Source organism: Quercus lobata, chromosome 1 (genome assembly GCF_001633185.2).
Source record: "Quercus lobata isolate SW786 chromosome 1, ValleyOak3.0 Primary Assembly, whole genome shotgun sequence".
Taxonomy (NCBI): domain Eukaryota; kingdom Viridiplantae; phylum Streptophyta; class Magnoliopsida; order Fagales; family Fagaceae; genus Quercus; species Quercus lobata.
Window position 1 is genome coordinate 11,316,389 of NC_044904.1, and position 24,647 is coordinate 11,341,035.

The 24,647-nt window shown below is 35.5% G+C and overlaps 3 protein-coding genes across 4 annotated transcripts; 2 read left to right on the top strand and 1 right to left on the bottom strand.

Annotated features, from left to right (window-relative positions):
- Positions 1-401: 401 nt before the first annotated feature.
- On the top strand, positions 402-20,398 carry LOC115978718 (NDR1/HIN1-like protein 1). The gene is made up of 2 exons (XM_031100566.1): positions 402-1,229; positions 20,382-20,398. Exon 1 carries the CDS (start codon positions 536-538, stop codon positions 1,172-1,174), a length of 639 nt encoding a protein of 212 aa, XP_030956426.1. The 5' UTR covers positions 402-535; the 3' UTR covers positions 1,175-1,229; positions 20,382-20,398.
- LOC115978696 (5'-3' exoribonuclease 3-like) lies at positions 7,008-14,884 on the top strand. Its single transcript, XM_031100542.1, has 23 exons — positions 7,008-7,394; positions 7,502-7,607; positions 7,785-7,861; positions 7,960-8,151; positions 8,298-8,417; positions 8,977-9,039; positions 9,616-9,765; positions 9,854-10,024; positions 10,595-10,672; positions 10,760-10,909; positions 10,999-11,115; positions 11,441-11,536; positions 11,656-11,751; positions 12,026-12,096; positions 12,195-12,323; positions 12,419-12,495; positions 12,573-12,613; positions 12,799-12,873; positions 12,967-13,097; positions 13,314-13,406; positions 13,497-13,572; positions 13,878-13,948; positions 14,034-14,884. Exons 1-23 carry the CDS (start codon positions 7,200-7,202, stop codon positions 14,707-14,709), a joined length of 3,051 nt encoding a protein of 1,016 aa, XP_030956402.1. The 5' UTR covers positions 7,008-7,199; the 3' UTR covers positions 14,710-14,884.
- Positions 15,541-20,415, bottom strand: LOC115978702 (pentatricopeptide repeat-containing protein At2g13600-like). Of its 2 annotated transcripts, none has more exons than XM_031100551.1 (2): positions 17,017-20,415; positions 15,541-15,848 (listed from the first exon to the last, which is right to left on the bottom strand). In XM_031100551.1, the coding sequence occupies exon 1, from the start codon at positions 20,289-20,291 to the stop codon at positions 17,559-17,561; it is 2,733 nt and encodes a 910-aa protein (XP_030956411.1). In that variant the 5' UTR covers positions 20,292-20,415; the 3' UTR covers positions 15,541-15,848; positions 17,017-17,558. The 2 variants fall into 2 exon arrangements, with proteins under 2 accessions (XP_030956411.1, XP_030956419.1); XM_031100559.1 differs by lacking the exon at positions 15,541-15,848 and adding an exon at positions 15,867-16,402.
- Positions 20,416-24,647: the final 4,232 nt, after the last annotated feature.

Genomic DNA, 24,647 nt, shown 5'->3' on the forward strand with positions numbered 1-24,647 from the left:
ATTAAGTTAAGGTACCACATCAATAGCATACTAAATAGAGTTTTTAATAATAAAAAAAAATTATCTTGTATTTAAAAATTAACTTATTTTATAAGGCTATGTTACAAAACTTATAAATCTGTGATCATATTTTTTATGAGTAAAGTCCAACTTCCAGTCTTCCACTATATGAATTTTTTTTTAATTTTTAAATCACTGTTTTTCAATACATAAACACATTATTTTTTATGCGTCATGATCTATCAAACAATCAATTAAGGTTATAATGATTATCTAACTACCTAAACTAAAATGTATCAAACACTCAAACATGATGAGCCAATAGTTTTCATTTTCTTTTCATTTATTTATTTATTTAGCATATGCTTTTTCTTTGTCTATATAATGCACATTTTCTCAGAGAAACTCTCTCCTGGTAAATTCCTTTCAAAGTTAACTTTGCTCTCTTCTTTGTTACCAGCTAGAGTTTTCAGTGCCCCCACTAAAAGTACCCTCTATCCCTAAACCTCCACTACCACCTCCAGTGAAGGCAGCCATGAGTTCGAAAGACTGTGGCCACCATGACCGTGACAAAGCCAGGCACCACCTCATATTAACCATCATAGCCGTCTTCATTGCCCTTTTTCTCTTTGTTGTATTCCTTGTCTGGATCATCCTCCTCCCCACAAAGCCTCGCTTCGTCCTCCAAGAAGCCACCGTTTATGTCTTCAACGTTTCAACCACCGACCCTTCCACCCTCACCACCAGCATGCAGATCACTGTTGCCTCAAAAAACCGCATGGGCAAAGTTGGAATCTACTACCAGAAACTTGACGTCTACGCCACCTACCGAAGCCAACAAGTGACGATGCCAACTGTGCTCCCCTCAACGTACCAAGATCACAAAGAGATAGCTGTGTGGTCTCCTTTCTTGTATGGGAATACGATCCCTGTGGCGCCTGGGTTAATGATGGCTTTGGAACAGGACCTGAATGTTGGGTCTGTGTTGCTCAATATCAGGCTTAATGGGTGTGTGAAGTGGCAAGTGGGAACTTGGATCTCTGGGAAGTACGATTTGAATGTGAATTGTCCTGCGTATATTAAGTTTGGTGGCTTTAATCCTGATGGTGGAATTACAGTTGGACCGGTCATGAAGTTTGAAACAGTGGTGCAAGGTTGCAGTGTGGACGTTTAAACCAGTACTTAATTTGCTTTGATTAGTTATTATTGCTCTCTTGTCTAGCCCCCTATATTGGATAATACTATATGACTTTTTTGTTAAGTAAGAGAAGATTATTATAAACAAATTTAAAGGGGTAATAGAGGAGGCACTCATTTTATATGATTAGTACTGGGTTTTTATTTTTTGTATGAGAAGAGGGTTATTACTTATTAGTATGCTTTGATTTATTATGATTTGTTAATGTACATAAATTATGTGTGAAGAGCAATGTGTTTGATGCTCCGTTACATGCATATTCCAAGAGATACAAAACGAGAGGTTACTCATTGGTGTCCTTTAAAGTTAGCCAAAAAATAAAAGGTGTCCTTTAGATCTTAATATGAGTTTCTCTAACCAATAAAAGATGATCAATGTGTCATATAAGACTGAAATTTTTATTTACAAATTGCAGCAAGATTTGAAAACAGTGAATAATAATGAATAATGGGATGGCGGATCGAGTTTATATAGTTAACAATGAAATAACATAAATCTCTAGAGATTTGAGAATGAGCCTGGTAATTACTAATTAGTATAGTTGACCAAGTGGGGGCCCTATCGTTTGGGGACCGCAGACAACTTGTTTAAATTCAACCCCAGTAAGATCTGGCTTTGATTTATTGGTGCAGATTCCAGAGAGAGACGATGGTCGATCATTTTTTTAACTCATTTAAACTGTAATACAAAAACACAAAACTTCTTAAGGGTGCGTTTACCTAGTAGCATGTATTTTGGATCGTGTTCTGTGGAAATACAACACCAAATTGTGTCATCACGTTCTCTAGTGTGAGATTTATAAGCACTGCGTGCGAGCGTGAAATGCTTTTAGTTAAATATATTATCATCAAGAAGAACAAGCATGAAAGTCCCCTTTTTTTAATTTTTTTTGTGTTTGAATTATGATTAAGGACAATTGATCATTTTTTTAGTTTCTTTGATGATGTGAACAAACTACAAACTTACTTGTCATTCAAGGAGTCAGACGTATGAGACCAATGTCTCACTGACATATGAGTCTTACATGTATAAGACCCACATATCAGTAAAATAATGGTTTATATATCAGGTGCACGAGATACTTTTTTTCTTGACATTACTCTAATATTAGACACATTAAGAATTAAAATTTTAATCGCTTTATTAAATTTGTTAAGAGACTAGAAAGTAAAAACCATCACTTTATCTTATTCCGGAGTTTTTCTCCGTGAAATTTGTAGTTAATTAGTAGACAATTTAATTGCAATTAAACTTTTTGAATCTTCTCAAATTTTCAGGTTGAATCACTGACTTTTTGGTCGAGTTCCTCAAACTCATATACCAGCCCAAATATTAATTGAAGGAAAAAAGAAAAAAACAGATAAAATTGAACTAACAATTCTGGGATCAGGTCCATCAGGATTGAATTTTTGTCACGTTAAGTAAGATATAGATCGTGGGCCACATGAGTGAAATCATAACAAAGGCTATGTTAAGCTCGTAAAAAGCTTTAGAAAAAAAATAGTATGAGTTTACGTAGGGGGAATATCATATTCTAACTTTACTTTTCACTTTATAAAAGTTGGGTTACATACATTCTAAAGAAGAAGAGGATTAACTCCTCCACCTACCTCTACTTACTAATTACTATTCTACATTATTATTATTGTTTACAGATCAATGCAGTTGAACGAGTCTATCCCAGTTTCCACTATCCTCAGTCCTCTCTTTCATCTGATAGTCCCTTTCACAATAATTACCTGCTCTGCCTACTTCTGGTAATGGGTGGGACATCTAACATATATCCCATTGAACACATTCTGACAAATGAGCCATATATCAAAACCCCAAAAATAAAAAATAAAAGTTATTACTCTCATCATGGACAAGGTATTTTCCAACCTCGGCGGCTCTCATATATACCTACATCTTTATGAGTGATGCCCCATGTGTGTATACATCAATAAAGGTATTGAAGCTTACCAACATATATATATAGATCACCACGAGTACAAATTTTGCTTTGTTGGTACTCGCTTTTGATTCTGAGTTTGAGATGTCTAAGCTTACCTTAGGATAGTTGAATCCATCCACTTTAAAGTAATTTGGTAGTCTAATTTGGATGCTGCTATGAGTTCGCAGTGCATATAGGATAGTAGGTTTCAGGGTATTCCATAAAAGGTCGTAATTAAATTGAATCTGATGAAATTAAAATAGAGAGCCAAAGCATGAAAGAAAGAGAGAGAACAAAGAAATTATTTGATTCAACATGATGGTTTACATCCACGTTATAAAATCCTAATGGCTACACCTCTATGTATGTTACAAAAAGAATTCTAAACAAGGTTTAAATTAATAGAGACTATAATAGCTAAACCCACACATAAATATATCTTCAACAAAATCCAAAATCATTTGGTTCCATTTGCTTAATTTAACTTGTGGATCGGTCTCCTCCATCTTTTGGTGGTTACATGAAAATGGGCTTGTCCTTATTTGGGGATCTTGAATATGGGCTCTTTAAATGTGAATTGCGTTTGATTGTTGTCTCCTTGAGTTTGTTCAGTTGGTCTAAGGAGCTCTGATGAGTAACGGCTTTCAAAAAGGAAATATAATATAATAACAGTAATTTCTTGTAGATAGTAGATGCTGCTATTTGTGATTAAGAATGGTGGTTTATAGGCTTCTATTGGTGGGTTGAAGGGAACTTTCCCCCAAAATCAGGGGTAGGCCTAGCAACCTGCTTAGGGGACGCGTGGAAAGATTTTGTTCACAACGTTGTAGAGGGATGACTCTTGTAAGGGAGATAAGAAATATTACGATTTATAAAATATCCACATATATTATTTAAATAAATCATATGACTCATTAATAATATAATGTGATTAAAATTATATTTCGATAGTCTTTTTAACCACCATTTAGTGGGTTGAAAGAAATATAGATACGTGTACCGCTTCCAATGTTACAAACACAATTTTTATTAAATTTTATCTGAACATATTTTATTCATCAGTTTTCTACCTATTAATAATAATTTGCCATCTCGATATAGTTGTGAAATTTTTGTATCTATAAACTTATTGATATTGAAAATGTGCCACCAATGAGTGAATATCCAAAATCCAAATAAACAACTATGGGAGACAAGATATCAAACATAATTCACATTGAGATATGCTCCTAATAAATACTACTACTGTGACATGTCTGCGCTCCACTCCTCTCTCTTCCTCCCCTTTTTATCTCCGCCGCCTAATTAATGATAACAAGCACTTTGCATTGTTAGAAAATATGGCTAAATAAACAAGTTTTGATTCAACAATATAAACCCTAAAAAATTAGCAATGACAAAAATAAATAGACAAAGTTAAAAAGATCTCACAAACTATAGAATCACGCAAAATGTGTTGCCTTTGAAGGTTGATTCGTGCCACCCGGAGTAGAACTCAACGCGAATGGCTCTCTTAGCCGAATAATCCCCTAGGATTAGACTATAGTGATTTCTTCAAGTTGATCACACACTCAAACAAGAAGAACTAAGAACAATCTTAATAGCCTTTCCTTAAAACTAAAAATTAAAAGCTGAAATTTTGTGGAGATAAGCAGAAAATTTAGAGCTAAACAAAGGGAGAGTGGCGGCAGTAAGAGGCTAGGAAAAAACTAAAGAGAAAGAAGTGAGAACAAGAGTTTTATATGCCAACTAAAGGAAGACTAGTGGGCTAACTAATGGAATAGACCTCTAATGGTTACTGTGTAGATTTGATGCCCAACGGGTTGTTCATTAAATGCCTAACGGGCTGCTTAGATACTCACCAACGGACAAATCAAATCAAATTTGGGCCAAAAGAAAAAGAGAAAAGAATGAGACCCAAGAAAGATATAACAAACCCAAGCCCAAGCCAACACCTAGCCCATTTTATTCCAACTTATCACTTAAGATATGCAAAGGCTTATAAACTTATAAAAATTTAGGACACAAAGCAAAAGTTAAGTGTTTGAAATACACATACTCCAACAATCACAACACTTCCCTGCCCGTTGTACTCCCCGAGCAAAAGCTATGCCTCAACTTCAAAATTCCTCAGTGGTTTGACCAAAACTCATCAAAATTACTATCGAATTTGCACCCCTTTTAACCTCTTACACCCCAATGTAGTTCCAAAAAGACGCAAATCTTTTCCAAATGTTTACAGGGAGAAAAATTAAAATTGGCTAGCTTTACATCCCACATTCCCACTATATTTCGAAATTTCCAATTTTTCATGTATACATTTTGTAGGGGGAAAAGGTAAAACAAACCCTAGCTACAAGTAAAATTTGCATGTATGATAGGTTTGTCAAAACAAGTTAATGCATGAATGGCAGCTAAAAAACATGTATATGATTACTTAATAGTCAATACAACTAAGGTCTAAGGTGATAATTTTAAGGGATATTTTTTTTAATATTTAAATATCAGTTAAATATATCTATTTAACTTTTTTTTATTATTATAATTAAAAAAAATTCTTCTTAGTTCTTACTACTTTTTAAGATGCAAAATTATTAATTATTTTTATGTATTTAGGGATTTTTTTGTTGATGAAAAAGTTATGTACTTAGGTTTTATTAAAATCTCTTTAACTATTGATCATAGTTAATCTGCTTATATCAAACACATTCATAAAAATTTTCTTTTGATGAAACAACTTTTTTTTTAGAGGATTTTGATGAAACATCTTAATAGTTTCAATTGGGTTGGATTTCTATTAATCCAATATTTTAAGGACACTCTTAGAAATAAGAGACCCACTTTTAGTTTTTCTTTTAATAAAATTAATTATCATCCAATAATTTTTGAGATTTTTTGTGCAATTTTGAGGTTTTTATTATCATTTTTTTATTTGGGAACAAGGAGTAGAATCCTTCAGTAAATTATTGGGCGTAGAGGGCTTAGGCTTAGATATACTTGGACTAGGATTGCTAACCTAAAGAGACTAGTTTAATGGGCCCTAAGCCCACACAATGTGTTGTGCCGATATAACTCTGATAGAGGAAGATCAGAATCATTAGGGCTCTCTTTGGTGAGCAAGTTCCAACACACTTTTTTACATTTTAAACAACTTTACACATATTTCAATATATTTTTTCACCCACATATATATCAAAAACACTTAAACAACATTATTCAAACTCTCCTATCAGGCCCCTAGATGTCTTCTCTGTTCTGTTTTTGCATATAGGATTTGTTGTAAAGAGAGTGGCTTGATCTTGACTGTTGTTGTACAAATGTGTTTTGGTTTCAATAAAAATTCTGAATAATCAAAAGCAAAAGGCAAGGACTGTTGTAATATATCATTTACTAGTACTACAACTTGCTTCAAAAGGAAGGGATAGAACTTTATTTCAATTTTCAAATATCGAATCTAAAGCAGAGTAAAAGAATATCTCAGCAAAAAAAAAAAAAAAAAAAAAAAAAAGCAGAGTTAAAGAAACAGAAGGGACAGATAAATTGCGGGAGACAAGAAGTCATGAACTTTTGCTCAAAAAAAAAAAGTCATGAAATGTTCCAACCGGTGTCTTTACTTTGGACTCATTGGTAATTTTTGGTATTGAAGCAAAAGAAAGAAAACAAAAATAATAGTATTAACGATTTGCCACTTAGAATTTATCGGTAAAGGAATATGAAAATATCGTACAATTTTTCTTTAATAACCGGCCAAAATTCTTCATGTTCTTTATTCGAACTTAATCTCTAGTACATTTGGGGCCCTTCACGAATAAATGTCCGACAAATTAATCAAAAGCACTGGAACATCAATAATGAATAGCTACATAGCTAGCTGAGAATTTTGGCTGCCTCTTCGTATCTCGTAGCCACTATCTGACGCTTGGATTTTCTTCTTTATTGTTTTTTCATGGCCCTTCTATATATACGTCTATGTAACATAGGTCAGCCAATCTGTTATGCTCTTGTAGTTAAGAGCCCAAGAGTTATCCAGAGAGAACCATTTCAGCTAAAGTGAGAGAGGACTGAGAGATGGGTGTGCCGTCGTTTTATCGATGGTTGATAAATAAGTACCCGAATGTTGTGGTTAAAGCCATTGAAGAGAGACAACAACAAGACTCAGAGAAAATAGATACCACCTTGCCAAACCCAAATGGCATTGAGTTTGATAATCTCTACCTTGATATGAATGGGATTATCCACCCATGCTTCCACCCCGATGATCATGTTGGTTCATCTTTAGCTTATTTTGCATTGTACTTCATCGTTGATAACAGTGTATTTACATCTGTAGTCTATTTATGTTTTTTTTTTTCTTGTTATGTACGTATCAGCCTAGCCCACCGGAAACCTTTGAAGAAGTCTTCAACAATATCTTTGAATACATTGATCACCTTTTCAGCATTGTAAGACCAAGAAAGTTACTTTATATGGCCATCGGTGAGATTGATTTTCCTTCAACTTCAACATGTTCCTGACTTAAACTAATTGACAATAATTAGTTAAATATTGTGTTACTAATGCATTTTCATTTCAGCGTTTGACAAACACACAATGCATTTTAGAGTATGAGTGTAGCCTTTGACATACACAAATTTTCAATTTATACATATGTAGATGGAGTTGCTCCACGGGCTAAAATGAATCAACAACGATGCAGACGTTTTCGGACTGCTAAGGACAATGAAATCGCTGTGGGTTTTCCTTCTTTTGAATTTGTGTCTAGAGTTGTGCTTTTCTATTTGATACACTATGTTCTTTTATCTTCATGTTGGCTACAATATATATACAGGCAGCCGAGGAAGAAAAGCTGAGAAGACAATTTGAAAGGGAAGGAAAACCGGTTCTTCCAAAACGTGAATCTGAAGTTTCAGATTCTAATATTATCACTCCAGGAACAGAATTTATGTACAAATTGTCAAAGGCCCTTGGAAGCTATATTAGTTCACGTATAAATAATGATCCAGGATGGAGAAACATCAAGGTTTTGTCCATATTATTTTTGAATACTAAATCATATTAGAGAACAGCATTTGTTACACTCAAGTGCATTTTGTTTTGGAGTTCCTTCATGCAACCTATGCCTACTTATCCTTTAATTCTTTATTTGATTCATATTTGTTCAAATAGGTTATCCTCTCTGATTCCAATGTTCCTGGTGAGGGAGAACACAAAATTATATCTTTTATACGCTATCAGCGGAATGTTAGTGGTTATGATCCAAATACCAGGCACTGCCTGTATGGTCTGGTATGAGAACTTTACTAGTTTCTTTGTTTTGTATTGTCACATGTATATATATGTGCAATCATACGGGTTGGATTGAGGTTTCACCTTATAAAACTTTTTGTAATGTCATACAATTTAATAAATTTTTATTGAATGTGTATTTTGACAAATCTACCATTAAATTGCTTCTTTTCTTTTTTCTTTTTTTTGTTATCCTCTATGCTTGAAAATTTTTTAAGTTGATTAGAAATCATAGCTATCTCATTTCTAAAATATTTAAATTTTTACATAAAATAAGAGTTTATGGATGATTAGCATGAAATATGCTGTTCATGTTATGTAAATCCAACAGTGAAAATTTTAATATACTAATCATATAAATAGTTTTCTAATGGTATAATGTTAACATAGAGTTACACTAACACTTGATATTGTTTTAAAAAAATAGAGTTACACTTGGATATAACTTTGATCCCAATTTTATATATAATGTCTCCTTCATCTCCTTGAACCTATTTACCATTCATCAGTTAATTTTATGTTTAAATGAATGATATTGTCATTTGATATTGGCATGCAGGATGCTGATCTGATAATGCTCGCTTTAGCAACACATGAAGTTCATTTTTCCATTTTGAGAGAGGTGAATTTGACTAGTTGTCACAGACACTTTACATTTTAGATATAATTCCTCTAATGATAAGTCATAGGGTGACTTTGAGATGTTACAATTTGGAGCAAAGGCCTAGAATGCTTGCCTCTTAATGGGTGTTTTGATGTTTGGAGGGGTATCTCGTCCCGCGACCTTTCCCCGCTTCATTTAGAAATATCCAAACAAAGTGATTAATTAAACCACCCTGATCCCCTTCACTCTGCTCCCCTTTTGTCACCCTCTACTACTGTGAGATAATAAAATGTTATTGATGTATTTTGTAAGTACCTAAACTTGAAGTAGGATAACAGATAACTTGTATTGGGTTGGGGCAAAATGACAGATTAATTACAGACAACCAAGAATGCTGCTTACCATTCATTTTAAGAATATGCCAAGAACCTTGTCAATTGATTTAAATCCCATCTCCCTACTTGTTGTAACAATTGATTTTTTTTTTTTTTTTTTTTAATTTCTCTAAAAAGTTTTGAGTCGAAGGATTATGTTTGTGGGATCTTTACATTTACATGTATTCTTAATTTTCATTTGTTGATATCATTAATATAGGATGTGCTACAAGCACAGCAACCAGTTGGTGAATCAGCTTCAGAAACAAGCCTCAAATTCGAGTCCAGCTTAGAGAAAAGTGGAGGAGGATTGTTTAATTCTTCTAACGTGGTCAAGAAAAGTGCATCTTTGGCCAAGAAGCCTTATGGGGTATCATGATTTCCTTTGACCTCAGTTACTTGAGTCAAAAGCTTTGATATTCCATCCACTTACACTTTTGTTTCTGTCACATTTGCAGTTTCTACATGTATGGATTTTAAGGGAATATTTGGAGCTAGACATAAAAATAACTGATCCTCCTGAGAATTTCAAGTTTGACCTTGAGAGGATTGTTGATGACTTTGTCTTCATATGCTTTTTCGCGGGAAATGATTTCCTACCCCACATGCCTACTTTAGAACTTCATGAGGTTGTGTTGCCTTTTTCAATTTTCATTGCCAAACACCCTATCAGATGCATGAACTTCTGCTTTTTGATTGAAAACAAATAGATTAGTTAATCAGGAAGTATTTGCCTTTTCTAAATCAACAAGTGTCAATTTTAGGGTAATTAATCCTCAATCGAGGATTAAAGAAATATTTGAAGCACCTTTCTGTGTTGATGAATGACATTTTATCTCTTGAGATTTTGATTTATATAAAATAAAATAATATCCCGTGACCATTTATGTGCCATTACAGAATGAGTTGAAATATATTTATCTCTGTATTTGTATTTCTACATTCTCAAAAAAAAATTATTATTGGAGTTTGTTGAAATAGCTGTTTCAAATAGATCAAATTAATATGAAAATATTTTTCAATGTCATTACACATTGATGCAATTCATGAGTAAGGAATTCAGGCAGAAAAAATAAACGTGAATAAGGTCTGATCAAGTGATACATGCACCCCTACTTGTTATATTCATATAATGAATCAATAAATGATTTTTATAGGTAAAATTTTAGAATTAACTTATTTGTACCATCCTTTTTCAGGGTGCCATAGATTTGTTGATTTATGTTTACATGAAAGAGTTCAAGAACTTTGGTGGCTATCTAGTTGACATGAGCCGGGTAATACACACACTCTCTTATTGTAGTTTCTTTCCAATACTTGTTGTGTAGGGTTTAATTTATTTTCACATTTCCTTGTACTAAAAGCCTGCTGAAGATAAAAGAGCAGGTTATATAAAATTATCCAGGGTTGAGAAGTTCATTCTTTTGGTTGGCTCATATGAAGATAAAATCTTCAAGAAAAGATTGGAATTGCGTAATCGCAAACTTAGACGGCTTTGCTATTATTTAGATGATGTGAGTAAACTTTTTTAATTAATTTTGAATAGCACTGTGCATTCTGCTCAAAGCTAATGGAAAATTTGCTAAACTGAATGCCTCTCTAGCAAGAAGATAATGAATGTGGCAATCTGGAGTTTCATCCTAGGGATAATGATCATGAAGAAGCATCAAGTTTCATAGGTTCAGCAACCGTGACAGTACAAAATGTATCATCTTTTGAGGTAAGTCATCTTTTTTCACAAAAGATAAAAATTCCATTATTATGAATACAGAGGTATATTTAAAATACCACTTAAGGAATTGGTTGTATTTTTTCTTTCACTTTTAAATTCAATAATTTCAATTTCTTAATTAAGACTGGCATGATAAAATTTGTAATCTGTTGTTGGTTAAGAGAAACTAAAATATCTTCTTTATATAAATAGATATTCCATTTATTTATATACCAAGAGAAAGAAAAAAATATCTCTGGTTATTATTTATTGTGATTTTATATAACCTTTCTCTGTCTTGATTAGTTTCTTTCTTTCTTTTCTGATGTTGCAGGTTATCAAAAATACGAAAGAGTTGAAAGAAAAGTTGAAATCCAACCTTCGCAAAAAGTTTGACTTATTTAAGAATGGCGGTCTGGGGACTGACAAAGTAATAATCACTTTTAGTGATACTTGTTGCTTGTTCTTCAAGTTCTCTCTAGAAGGCACATGCATGTCTGTTTTTCTAGATGCTTGATGGGTTTATTCTTATTCATTCCACATGCACAGGTGAGATTGGGGAACTCTGGTTGGAAAGACAGATACTACAAAGAGAAATTTTCTGCAGAAAGCTCTGGGGAAATTGAAAACCTTAGGAAAGAGATAGTAAGAATCAGCCATAGTAAATTTTTTCTTGTTTCTTCAGAAATTACAACACTTGCTACATCTTGAATTTATTAAGTGTCATGCAATGGTGATTTAAGCAGAGTGAATGAAGCTCAAATCAGTTGATGTTTGACTAAAGCTCCTCAATTTTCAGTTTTGTGGTCTTCAAATTAACCAATTCAATAAGACCTTACTTACTCCTTCCTATCATCCTCTTCTATTGGAATGAATTAATATACTCCTAAATTTTTTACTTCTTTCTTGATACTTGAAGGTTAAGAACTACACTGAAGGACTATTGTGGGTTCTACTATATTATTTTTCAGGAGTCCCATCATGGACATGGTAAGACAATTCTATGAGATGAAGTGCCCCATTAACAATGGTACTTAATGATGTAAGGAAATTTACTAATCAATGATCTTAACTGAATTATGCTACAGGTTTTATCCGTACCACTATGGACCCTCTGCTTCAGATTTGAAGGGCCTTGCTCAAGTTAGAGTAAAGTTTAAAAAGGGTTACCCTTTCAAACCATTTGATCAATTATTGTCTGTCCTATCTCCACTGAGGTAACTCCAATTTCCTGTTTCTTCTTCATTTTAGATTTTTTTTTTTTTTTTTTGGGTGCATAGTTAAACAATTAACCAAATGTGCTCCTATGTAGTGCTCATGCACTTCCTAAAGTTTATCACGCTCTTATGACAAATGAAGAGTCTAACATCATTGATTTTTATCCTACAGGTAGTCTCTTTTTTTGAGTTGGTTAGTTCCAATGAATTTTATATTAAAGTTAACCTTTTTCTATGTTTTATTCTTAGATTTTGACGTCGATACGGATGGAAAGCGATTTATGTGGCAGGTTTGTTTGCTTATGTTTCTTATCTTTTTCACTTGCCTATTGTCCTCAAATTTTATGATTTCATTCAATAATGTGTCCTAAAAGGGCACATCAACTCTGCAGGTACTTCGTTTTACATATTCAATAGTGAAGTAGTGTTATGTGCTATGTTCTTATCTTTTTCTTTTTCTTTTTTCTCATTGCAGGGAATCTGCAAGCTTCCTTTTATAGAGGAAGGACGCCTTCTAGATGAAACGAAAGATCTAGAGAAGGATCTATCAGTATGAGACTGTATTATAGGCTCTTGAATAAAAGGGAATTTTGGAACTATTGACAATTATGTTTTTATTATTTTCAAACTTGATGTTGTATAGGAGGTTGAAGCAATGAGGAACAGAAACAGTGCTGACCGGTTATATGTGAGTAGCACATGCAAGTTGGCATCTCAAGTTTTGTCTCTCACTCCAATGCAAAATCAATCGGTCAAGATAGATACCAGTTTGAGGTTGGTGAATTCTTGTGCTAGGTTGCTATTTTCTTGAGCTTGGACTGTAGAGTTGCAAATCTAATACAGCTACTATAGTAATTACCCTGGGTAGAAGAATTGCAAATATGTGATAAATCGGTCAAGATAGATACTGTTTTATTTAGCTTGGATTATATTCTTGTTCACAAATGTACTCCCCGCAGATCTTTTACATGTTCTCTTTTTACCTGTCAGTGATGGTATCAGTGGTTCTATACGTCGCCTTAATCAGGATACTGAAAGGGATCAGGGAGAAGTCCATTGCAACATTGAAGAGAACTGTGTTTTGTAAGGCAATGAAGTTTATAGCACTTTTTTTTTCAGTCTTAATTCTTTTTCTGTTGGCTTCCTCTGATATTACTCGAATTTATCTTGCAGATGTGTATCTTTTGAGATGCCTGATGGTAATGCACATTTTCCTCGTTTACTTGATGGTGTAAACATTCCAGAGAAGGTATTTCGGTTTCAAAATAAGGAGCTTTGTATTGACTTCAACCCAAATTTTCCCGTGCATAAAATTCTATTTATGATATCTGTTGAAAGAGGCAGTAATTAGCATTTGCTATTCTTACCTCCCAATAAAGTTTTAGTAATTCTTCTCTCTTTCCGCATAGTTCCAAATCAAAACCTTTTAATCAAGTTAAATGATAAACTAAATTTCAGTTTAATACACATTTCCATTTATTATTATTGACTATATCAACATGGAAAAGGAAACAACTATGAATTTATTATAAAACCATATTCTTATGGGTGCAGACTATTACTGAAGATGATATTTTGGAAACAGAACTCTGGCATGAATACCAGGGTAACAAACCCCCCTCTAGGTATGATATCTCATTTCTTGCTTTCTCTTTATTGCGCCCTTTCTATTTTTTCCCCTATATTTGGTGAGTAGGATGAGAATTACAGACTGCAGCAGCACCAAGGGTGTAGAAAAGCAGATAATGGCACTCAAGAAGGCTATTGCAGGAGATTTATGCCAGACTCATCTACTGAGGTGGTACATAAACAAGCTGATCATGGATGGGGTGCTGGTAGAGGGAAACAAAATGATAGTTCCAATATTAGTAAACATATTGAGAGTACCATTGGGAGAATTCAGCTCAAAGATGGTGAAAGAATCGTGTTACCTAGCTCTTCTTTTGTCGAACAGAATAGTACCGGATCAAGTTGGAATGCTAGAAAGGGTTACAGTCATCCTGTTAGCTCAAGTAATAACTTAAACAACAGGTCATCCAATTACAATGGTACTTGTGCTTTGAATCAGAAATGGAAGCCAGTGGGTACTGATATTAGTAAAAAAGAAGGCTTCACGGACAAGGATTTGAAAAATTCAGGGTCCAACGAAGGGTTCAGGTCATATGGAAGGACTCAGTTGCTGAACAACAACAATTTCTGGCAGTCTAGGACAGATTCAACAAATGACAGAAACAATGCCTGGCATCAGAAGATAAATGCCGGTGCTACTCCTAGTAATGACCAACAGAGGGGGAAACAGGGCTCTACAGGTTATACGCCCAATCCTAATAACATGCAAGTACGTGGCAGAGGCCAAAATGTTACCGAAAGTAGCAATCGTTGGTAGTTACATCCCAAACTTCTGGCAATTACCAACTTCTTTTTCTTTCTGTCTGTGAGTGCAATAATGCTATTCAATGACAAGGCCAGCATCATCAATTATATGTGCTAACCTGGCGCTTTTGTAACATTTACTCTTTTTTCTTCTCATTGTTTTCAAATTTTACTCTTATTGATTTCAAGTTTATTTGCCTTTTTTGGCTTTCACATGGGTAAGATTGCTACAATTCAACTAATCTTACATTAGGAATTGTCTTGCCCCTAAGATGACTGTTATATGCATGATCAACCTACCTTCATTTAGGATTCTTTAATGTGGCTTATGGCTTAGGCTTGAAGGCCAAATTATTGAATAAAGATATTAAATTCCAATTGGTTAGAAAATTGGCTCATATTCTTCAGTGCCTATCACTATCAGTTACAAATGTGTTAGTATGCTTGATTAATTTTTGTTGCAGGTATGTGCAATTAGCACCATAAAGATTAATGGAAGTAATACAAAAAATGCAAATAAACCCCTGAGCTCATACAAAAATTCCAATTGTTTCACCCTTGGCATCTCTTACAATAGTGCTGATATTTATTATGTCATCATTGACATGGAATCATAGCCATAATGTGCTCTTTTAAAACTCACTTATTAGTTCAATGGAGACTTGATATGTGAAAACTTCATTCTCTCCCAAGTGCAAATCTTCAAGTTCTCTTAAATATGAAAATACATAAACTTCTAGCACTGGACACATTCAGATTATTAAATGAAAATTAAAATAAGATAAGCCCTTTCTAGTCTTCTTCTAAATTTGTTTGGTTGCATTATCGGAAATAGAAGATAGTGTAATAGAATAAGAAATCATATTCATCTGATAGGTCACAACCTGTATCAAGGAAATCAAACCTAGAATAGTTGGAACAAATCCAGACAAAGTACTTCTTAAGAACTAGATACAATCCATTAAAAATTGATAATTAACTGAATTAGTATGTGTGCATACATACACTCCGCTATATGAAGCATCAGCAGTCACTTAATGCTCTGGATTTAATAAATCAGCCTAGTCCTCAGATCAGCCTCTCATACACCTGAAGCAGCATTTTTATTTCCAAGGTTGAAGGAAAAGAATACTCAAGTTACTCTGATGTAACCTTCAAAACAAGAAACCAGGCATATATTTGATTTAGAAATTAGGCTCAATATATAAAACTATTATAAATATAAAGAATAAGAAACGGTATTAATTCTATAAGAACAAAATTTTAAAAATAAAATTCTCAAACAGGTATTAATATTTTTAAGGTATGCAGTTTGATATACTTGCACCATGTTAGAAAAAGATGTTTCTAAGACACCCCAGTTACTTCGAGATTATCAGAACTGGAGCCAACCAGCAAAGTTGCCAATCTGCTATACAAAGACTTTTAAATTGAAAAAGCTACTCCCTAAGAAACTGGAGTCATTTAAAAAAAATCAAATCAAATCGGCCTGCTGTGCAAGGAGTACCAAACTCCAATGAAATCTTTCTCTAGCATATTCTGCTGTCAAAGAGAGTTTTGTAAGGAAGAGATTACCAAAACTCTACTTATAAATAAATAAATAAAGAGATTACTGAAACTCTGCAGAAATCTCTTCAGCATAGACTTCTGTCAAAGAGAGAAACTCTGGCATTAAAGAGATGGGAAAGTTCTACTCTTGCTGAAATCTGAAGAAGAAAAGCATCAAAAAATTATTGTTTTGCTGGAATACGAAGAAAAAGAGAAGAAAAAATGATTGGAGAAGGAGAAAAAGCTGCTCGACAGGTAGGAACTTGCAGGTAGACTTAAAGTCTCAAGAAAAATTTATTATTCTTGTATTTTACATGACTTTCATTACTGCCATGCTTGTTTAGACTTAGCATTTCATGAATCCACAGAAAACATGACAACCATTTAATACTACATCATGATTTGATGGCCCAAAGCTTCAAGTATTGCTTACACTATGAAGTAATCAATCATGAAATCACATTGCACAATTAGAACTCAGACAACCTATCGTTTTTAATTTTGTAAAGTACAATTGATCTAGAACCCATATATATCAAATTAACATCGACTATGATCATTTGCTTGCAAATTTAATGTTTGTCAGAAACCATCAATATATTTGTAGTTGTAATCATTACACTCTTGATCAGTAACTTCAGAGTTCTAATTGAAGCAATGGCTTTAAGATCAACCACTTGATTGATAAGCCAAATTTTGTGCTTAAGTTCACTCAGGAATCAATTCATATGCTTCTTTTAGGTACATATAAAATAGAAAAAGATGAAGATACCTTTCTCTCTTCATGATCTTGTGATCAAGGATGAAGAGCTTCCCTTTCATATAATCATAAACTCAGGATCCTCTTCCAGGGCTTTCTTATGAAGTACCTCAATCATGAAACAGAAAATACAGGATAAACAAACCAAAAACATCACAAGGAAATCTAACACAAAGAAGACTGCTTTCCTTGAGGGTTTACTTACATCTTTACCAGCCTTGTCTTCCTAGCCTAGAGAGCAATCTCTCACTGATGTCCCCATCAAAAAAAAAAAGAGTATGAAGAGGAAGGCTTGAGGGCTTGAAAACTTGTCACTTGCATCTTGAGTTCTGACCAAGCTGCAAGACTTATCTTTTTCTCTTTTTTTTGGTATAAGTTCTGCAAGACTTATCTATTCTATTCACTTTCTTTTCCCTCTTCAATTGAAATAACAAAAATATAGTGGCACACGGACACAATTGAGAGGGGGAAAAATTAATGTACTGGTTCCTCTAAATAAAATAAATTAGTACATTACCAGTAGGTTTCACAAGAGCAAAATCGATACCTTCAGATTACCAGTAATCTCCACAAGAGCAAAATCCATTCTTGAAATGATGAAATCGGTATCCATCACGCACTATAAGTTCCCTTGAGGTAACAAGGGAAATCAGCTTTATTGTCAGGTGACAATCATTGCATACTCGAAGATTCTTCATTACATGGATAGGCATCCAAGTAGGCAAATTAATCAAACCAAATGCCACTGCAAGTTTCTCACTGTGGTAGCCTTGTCCACGAAGTGACCTAATTGCATTTTTGTAGTTTCCTGTATCTTCTATCTTCTTCATCATCTCCTCCAACTTTCTGTAAATATCCTTGATTTGTGGGTGATTAGTCTCATCTACAGTGAATACATGTACCCTGTTTTCTACCTCTATCCAGCTACAACCAGGATTCTTTCGTATTCCTTTCTCTCTCATCAGTTTTCTCACATCTGCAACACTTTCTAATTTGCCAGAATCTAAATATATATTTGCTAGAAGGATGTAACTTCCAGATTCTTCCACATCAAACTCAAGTAAATTCCTCACTGCAACTTCTGCTAATTTAGATTCACAATGGGTCCGACAAGCGCCAAGGAGAGCCCCCCAAATAGCAGCATTTGGCTTAAAAGGCATTCCATCAATCAAATTCTTGGCCTCCTCAAGTAACCCAGCCCGACCAAGCAGATCCACCATACAAGAAAAATGTTCAGATGTTGGAGAGATACCAAAATCCTCAGTCATGGAATAAAAGTATTGCTTCCCTTCTGTTACAAGCCCTGCATGGCTACAACCTGATAGAACAGATACATAGCTTATATGATCAGGTGAGCATTTCATCTCCAACATATTCTCAAAAATCTCTATAACTTTCCTACCTTGACCATTTTGAGCATATCCCACCATTATCGCATTCCAAGAAATCACATTTTTCTCGTGTATCAAATCAAAGACTTTTTGTGCTTCTTCAATTCGTCCACACCTTGAATACATAGTAACAACACTATTTGCAACTGAAACATTAGAACCAAACCCTAATTTTTCAGCTTGAGATACAATTTGGATACCAAGTTTTAGTATTGCTAGATCAGCACAGGCACTAATTGAAGTTGCAAAAGTGACCCAATCAGGCTTAACTCCTTGCCTTTGCATCAAAGTATACAATTTGAGACCTTCTTCCCAAAAACCATGTTGAGTATATGTGCCTAACATTGAATTCCAAGTTATGACATTCTGCTCTGGCATTTGATCAAAACATTGTCGAGCTTTTTCAATATCACCAATCTTAGAAAATGCAGTGATCATTGCTGTCCATGATATTATATCTCTTATTGGCATCAGTTCAAATGCATGATTCGCTTCCTGTACATTTCCACACTTTGTGTACATCGTAACTAAAGCATTTCCTATAGCAACAGAGGAATCCATTCCAGTCTTGATTGTATATCCATGTAGCTGCTCCCCAGTTGAAACATACTTTTCACCTGAACAAACCCCCAGAATCGTTGCAAGAGTAAACTCATCCAAGGAAATAGGAGCCTCTCTCATTTGATTAAACAGTTCCAAAGCTTCTTCCTCTAACCCAAAATGTGCAAGTCCACTAATTAAAGAAGTCCAAGAAACTGCATTGTGTTCTGTTAAGCTATCAAAGATCTGCCTAGCAAATTCTAAGCATCCACATTTTGCATACATATCAACCAAACCACTACCAACTAGAACATCAATAGTCGGCTCCATTCGAACAATCCGAGCATGCAAATGGGTACCCCATTCAAGATCATATATACTTGTGCAAGCGCTAAGTACACTGGCATATGTCATGGAATTCGGTCTAACACCTTGACTCCACATCTCAACAAAAGTACCAAGGCTCTGAACCCCAAAGCCATGTTGAGAGAAGATCGATATCATCGTGTTCCAAGACACGGAGTCACGTTCAGGCATCTGGTTGAACAAGTCGAAAGCCCTTCCAACCCCATACAATTTGGAATATCCATAGATCATACTGTTCCAACAAAACAAACTTGGATTTGGGATCCTCAAAAACACTCTCTCAGCATAACTCACTTTTCCAGACTTAATATACATATCCATTATTGAATTCTGAATAGCCATATACACATTGCTTCCAAAATCAAACTTCTCCACAAGACCATGTAATTGTAGAGCCAACTTCATGTATGCGAGACTGCCACCAGCCTTCATTGCACAAGTGAAAGAAAACGGATCATTAACACAATTACCATCCTGTACCATCGAAACAAACATATTTAAAGTTTTTTCTGGTTGACCATTACGGAAATAGCCCGACATCATCACAGTCCAAGAAACAGAGTCTCTTTCAGGCATTTCATCAAACACCTTCTCTGCTTCACTCATCCGACCCAAATCAGCAAACCCACTAATCATCGTGTTCCAACTAAAAACATTACGATACTCAATGTTGTTGAAAACCCAACAAGCATCGTCGATGAGATTGCAATTGGAGTACAAATGCAAGAGATGGTTTTGAAGGAAAACGGAAGAGTCAAGGCCAGTGGATATAAGCTGTGCATGGAGTTTTTGAGCAATGGGTGTGGACTTGATGGAAGCACAGGCTTTCATGGCCTCGTAGAACTTTTGGGATAGTTCCATATAAGACAATTGTGCTGAGGGGTCGTGGAAGAGAACGAGTTTTGTGGAGAGGTTTTGTTGTTGGGTTGAGACATGGCGTATGAGTATGCGTGAGAGTTGTGGAAGACAGTGGTTTAGAGTGAGGAACATTTGGCAGTGAAGGACTGTTGTAGCTTTGAGATCTCATTTGATTGTCAGTTGAGAGTTGAGACTTGAGACAATGTTCATAAGGTGTTTGTTTAGTTTTCTTCTTCTTCTTCTTCTTTTTGAAGTACCTGCCGCGCGGGTATGCATTCATAATAACAAAGATAAATGTTAATATAAAAGGCAAATGTCACCGAATAGGAACTATTTTTAAAAATATTTTATAAAAAAATAATTAATTTTTTTGGACAATTTTTAATATTTTTTATGAAAGTGGCGTTAAAACCTTTATTGATATGGTTTACTAATAATTGTCTTGAGAACACCTATTAACATAAGCTTAAAAAATAAATAAATAAAAAACAAGTTAGGTTTGTTTAAGTAAATAATTGTTGGTGTACACTATACACCTGTTGCACACAAATTACACATATCCTTGTTTCACACAAAGTATTTTTGAACTCGAAAAGAAAAAAAAAAAACTTGTGTTGTGTGTAATAGTGTGCAATGTGTAATAAATATTGCCCATAAAGTAAATAGCAAAAAGTGATGATAGTTAAAAATAACTAAAATCATATTTTCAAAACATTATCTTCTCAAAAAATAAAAAAACCTATTTTCAAAACACTATTTCATGTTTTCAACTAGAATATATATTGTAAGGACGCGATTTGTATCGAACCACAACAGTGTTGGGTTCGCACGTAAAAAGGCCCAAACAATATCATTTGTAGAGCGTGGGTTTCAAAGGTTAGGCCTTAGTCACCAGGCGGTGAGTCTTTCGTGGTGTTCATACATGGTTAAGTCATTTTCGCCCTAGGAGTCTTTTTCCAGGAGGCGGGTTGGGAGGCTCTGGTTTTTGTCCATTTTTCCTAACCCCCTCTCCTGATTGTTCCCTTTTCCTTTTATACTAGCCTGTGTTTTTTTATCTTTCGTCCACGTGTAGGATCGACATTCCAAGACTGATACTTGTCCCATCAGCCCATACCCAGAGTGGTTGGGGGTGGTTGTAAAAGCTAGAAAGTATGGCTCTGTCAAGTGCAGAGTATTGAATGGCAGTAAAGGCAACTTTCCCTGGTCGTTATTCTTTCCAGCATACCCTTTTCTATTAGCACAGATATTTTAGATTTTTCCCAAGTTGTTTCTGTACCATTTTTGCCCTTTCTTCTTATGGGACCTCGGACATGCCGAGGACTGAGTCGTCCTCGGTTGTGTCCCAAGGCCATTTTGTACTTGTTTTAACGATCTTAGACTATAACCCTTCTCGGCTTGGGCCTTGAGCCCCAATGAATAAATGGGATTGGCCCACGAATTGTTGGGCCCCACAATAGCCCTTCAAAACCCTACTGTCCGACCTCTTGGTTGGAAATGAGAGTTTTGGTAATACCTAACCTTTATTATGGCTCGTTTAACTCAGCCTCTTTATTAATGTTGGCGTTTCTTTATCTGCCCAGGAAACGTACCGGTCTACGAGACATTCCTCTGAATTCATTCACAACGCATTCCTGCCGTTTGGTTATCCAAAACACGCCTTTAATGACTTACATTTACGAGACCATTTAATTTCGATGGTTTGTTGACGATGCGGGGAAGTGGAACGGGTACATCCTCGTTTACCAATTTTCTTGGAAATCTGGACGGATTAAATACCTTCCGTTCCACCCTTCGTATAAGAAGGGAGACAAGAGGATATTTCTTTCGTACAGAGACCTTTTCAATCCCTCTGAAGTCTGAAACCTTTAGCTTCCTCCAGAGTTTACTTTATTCACTAGTTGTATCCTAGCTCGTGATACACTCAAGATAAGAGCAAATAATGAAAGAACCATACCTCTCCTAGAAACTCCACATTCTTACAAAGCTTAAAATGACTCGGTCAGGGCAAGGATGGCGAAGACTCAAAATCCTTTTTACCCTCCTCTTAGCCAAAATCCGAAACAAGGGCTCGTCACGTTAAACATTCGGCGTGACTGAGCTGGGGTCACTCATTATCAGTACCAGCCGCTCTCTCATGAGCATAACTAACATGGCACCAGCGTGTTAGGAGTCAGGACTGAGGCAGGGACTAAGTGCCCCTGCTTCTTCCTCTCTTCGTTCACTGGTATCTCCTTTTACCTCTCTTTCTTCTTCTTTCCACCACCAGACCCATCCTGGTGCTTTTCCTTCTCCCTCTTTTGCTCCTCTTTCTTTCCTTTCATCTCCTCTCTCTTCTTCTCCTCCTTCTTTTCATTCATCTCCTCCATCTTCTTCTGAAGAATGTCCTTCTCTCAATATGGGCGCTACTGAGGCAGAGTTTGAAATGACTTTGGAGACGAGTTTAAAAAGGCATCTGACTGTTTATTTGTCTGCATTGTTGTTGTTTTTTCTTTTTTTATTGTTTTGGTGATCCACCTTTTGTATAGGCTTGTTTAAGCCCCTCTTTGTACGTTGTAATACATCTTTATATTAATAAAAATTGTTACTATTTTACTTCGCATGTTCTATCTCTATATTTCCGAAATGATAACGCGATGAATAGACGTACAATCTTGTGAATTCTTTTTATTTTTAAACTTTGACCGACGTCTAGGACCAAAGTCCTAGTTAATAAAAAGATCTTACTCTGTGATTATAGAAACAATCCAGCTTAATAACACTGAATCGAACAGGTGATACTTAGAGCTGAAACTCCTATTAGGCAGAAAAAGAAACGACATTATGATAAGCTTACTGAGTTGGTCTGGCACAATACCGTCGACCTTCGAGTACAATACTTGGGGCCGTAATCCCTTATCAAAGAGAAAGACGCTATTATGAACTTGCAAGTGCTGTTCGGCACAATAATATAGCATTGAATTAATGACACTTAGGGTCAAAATATTTGCTAAGGGAAAGATATTATCATAACTTTAATAGAGTTGTTTGGCAAGACAACGCCGACCTGCGAAAATAACACTTACCCCAAAAATAGCCGAGATGACAACTGAATGCTCGATATGGTGTAGAAAGTAACCATCCGAAGACATATCACCCGCAAAATGAACAGCCTCTCTAGGTTACTGAATAGTGGGGCATTTCACTATCTTCCTAACACTTTTAATAGCTTTAACATTTTATAGTATTTGAGCCGAGGACTGAGTAACTTAGAATTTTTATTGAGTAGCCGACCTTACGAAACTCAGTTTTCTCATCCAAGTAGTTGGTTTCCCCATAGGTTTGAGTCCGAGGACCATACAATACCTTGGTTCTGTCCAAAACTCAGTTTTCCCATCCAAGTAGTTGGTTTCCCCATAGGTTTGAGTCCGAGGACCATACAATACCTTGGTTATGTCCAAAACTCAGTTTTCTCATCCAAGTAGTTGGTTTCCCCATAGGTTTGAGTCCGAGGACCATACAATACCTTGGTTCTGTCCAAAACTCAGTTTTCTCATCAAAGTAGTTGGTTTCCCCATAGGCTTGAGTCCGAGGACCATACAATACCTTGGTTCTGTCCAAAACTTAGTTTTCTCATCCAAGTAATTGGTTTCCCCATAGGTTTGAGTCCGAAGACCATACAATACCTTGGTTCTGTCCAAAACTCAGTTTTCTCATCCAAGTAGTTGGTTTCCCCATAGGTTTGAGTCCGAGGACCATACAATACCTTGGTTCTGTCCAAAACTCAGTCTTCTCATCTAAGTAGTTGGGGACTCAGTTTTGATAAGTAGTTGGGGTAATTATCCCCTCGGCTATGGCGTGGGACCTTGGTTTAAAGGGACTAGCTCCTCGGCCAAGCCCCTGGAACCATCCCTGCTATTGATGCTATAAAAAGCCCCTTGTGAAGAAACGTAGCCCCTAGTGGGACTTTACTCTAAAACACTATAACCAGCTGTTAGAAATGACAAAGGAAATCTCTTGACCTACTGCCTATACCAACACACAAGCCTTTCCCACAGACGGCGCCAATTGTAAGGACGCGATTCGTATCGAACCACAACAGTGTTGGGTTCGCACGTAAAAAGGCCCAAACAATATCATTTGTAGAGCGTGGGTTTGAAAGGCTAGGCCTTAGTCACCAGGCGATGAGTCTTTCGTGATGTTCATACATAATTAAGTCATTTTCGCCCTAGGAGTCTTTTTCCAGGAGGCGGGCTGGGAGGCTCTGGTTTTTAGCCATTTTTCCCAGCCCCCTCTCTTGATTGTTCCATTTTCCTTTTATACTAGCCTGTATTTTTTTATCCTTCATCCACGTGTAGGATCGACATTCCAAGACTGATACTTGTTCCATCAACCCATACCCAGAGTGGTTGGGGGTGGTTGTAAAAGTTGGAAAGTATGGCTCTGTCAGGTGCAGAGTATTGAATGGTAGTAAAGACAACTTTCCCTGGTCGTTATTCTTTCCAGCATACC

Bases quoted from the DNA above. Each gene is read 5' to 3' on its own strand.
- LOC115978718 (XM_031100566.1), top strand. From the start codon at position 536: ATGAGTTCGAAAGACTGTGGCCACCATGACCGTGACAAAGCCAGGCAC.
- LOC115978696 (XM_031100542.1), top strand. From the start codon at position 7,200: ATGGGTGTGCCGTCGTTTTATCGATGGTTGATAAATAAGTACCCGAAT. The intron at 9,040-9,615 runs GTGAATTTGACT...TCATTAATATAG, and splicing joins ATTTTTCCATTTTGAGAGAG to GATGTGCTACAAGCACAGCA. The intron at 9,766-9,853 runs GTATCATGATTT...TCACATTTGCAG, and splicing joins TGGCCAAGAAGCCTTATGGG to TTTCTACATGTATGGATTTT.
- LOC115978702 (XM_031100551.1), bottom strand. From the start codon at position 20,291: ATGTTCCTCACTCTAAACCACTGTCTTCCACAACTCTCACGCATACTC.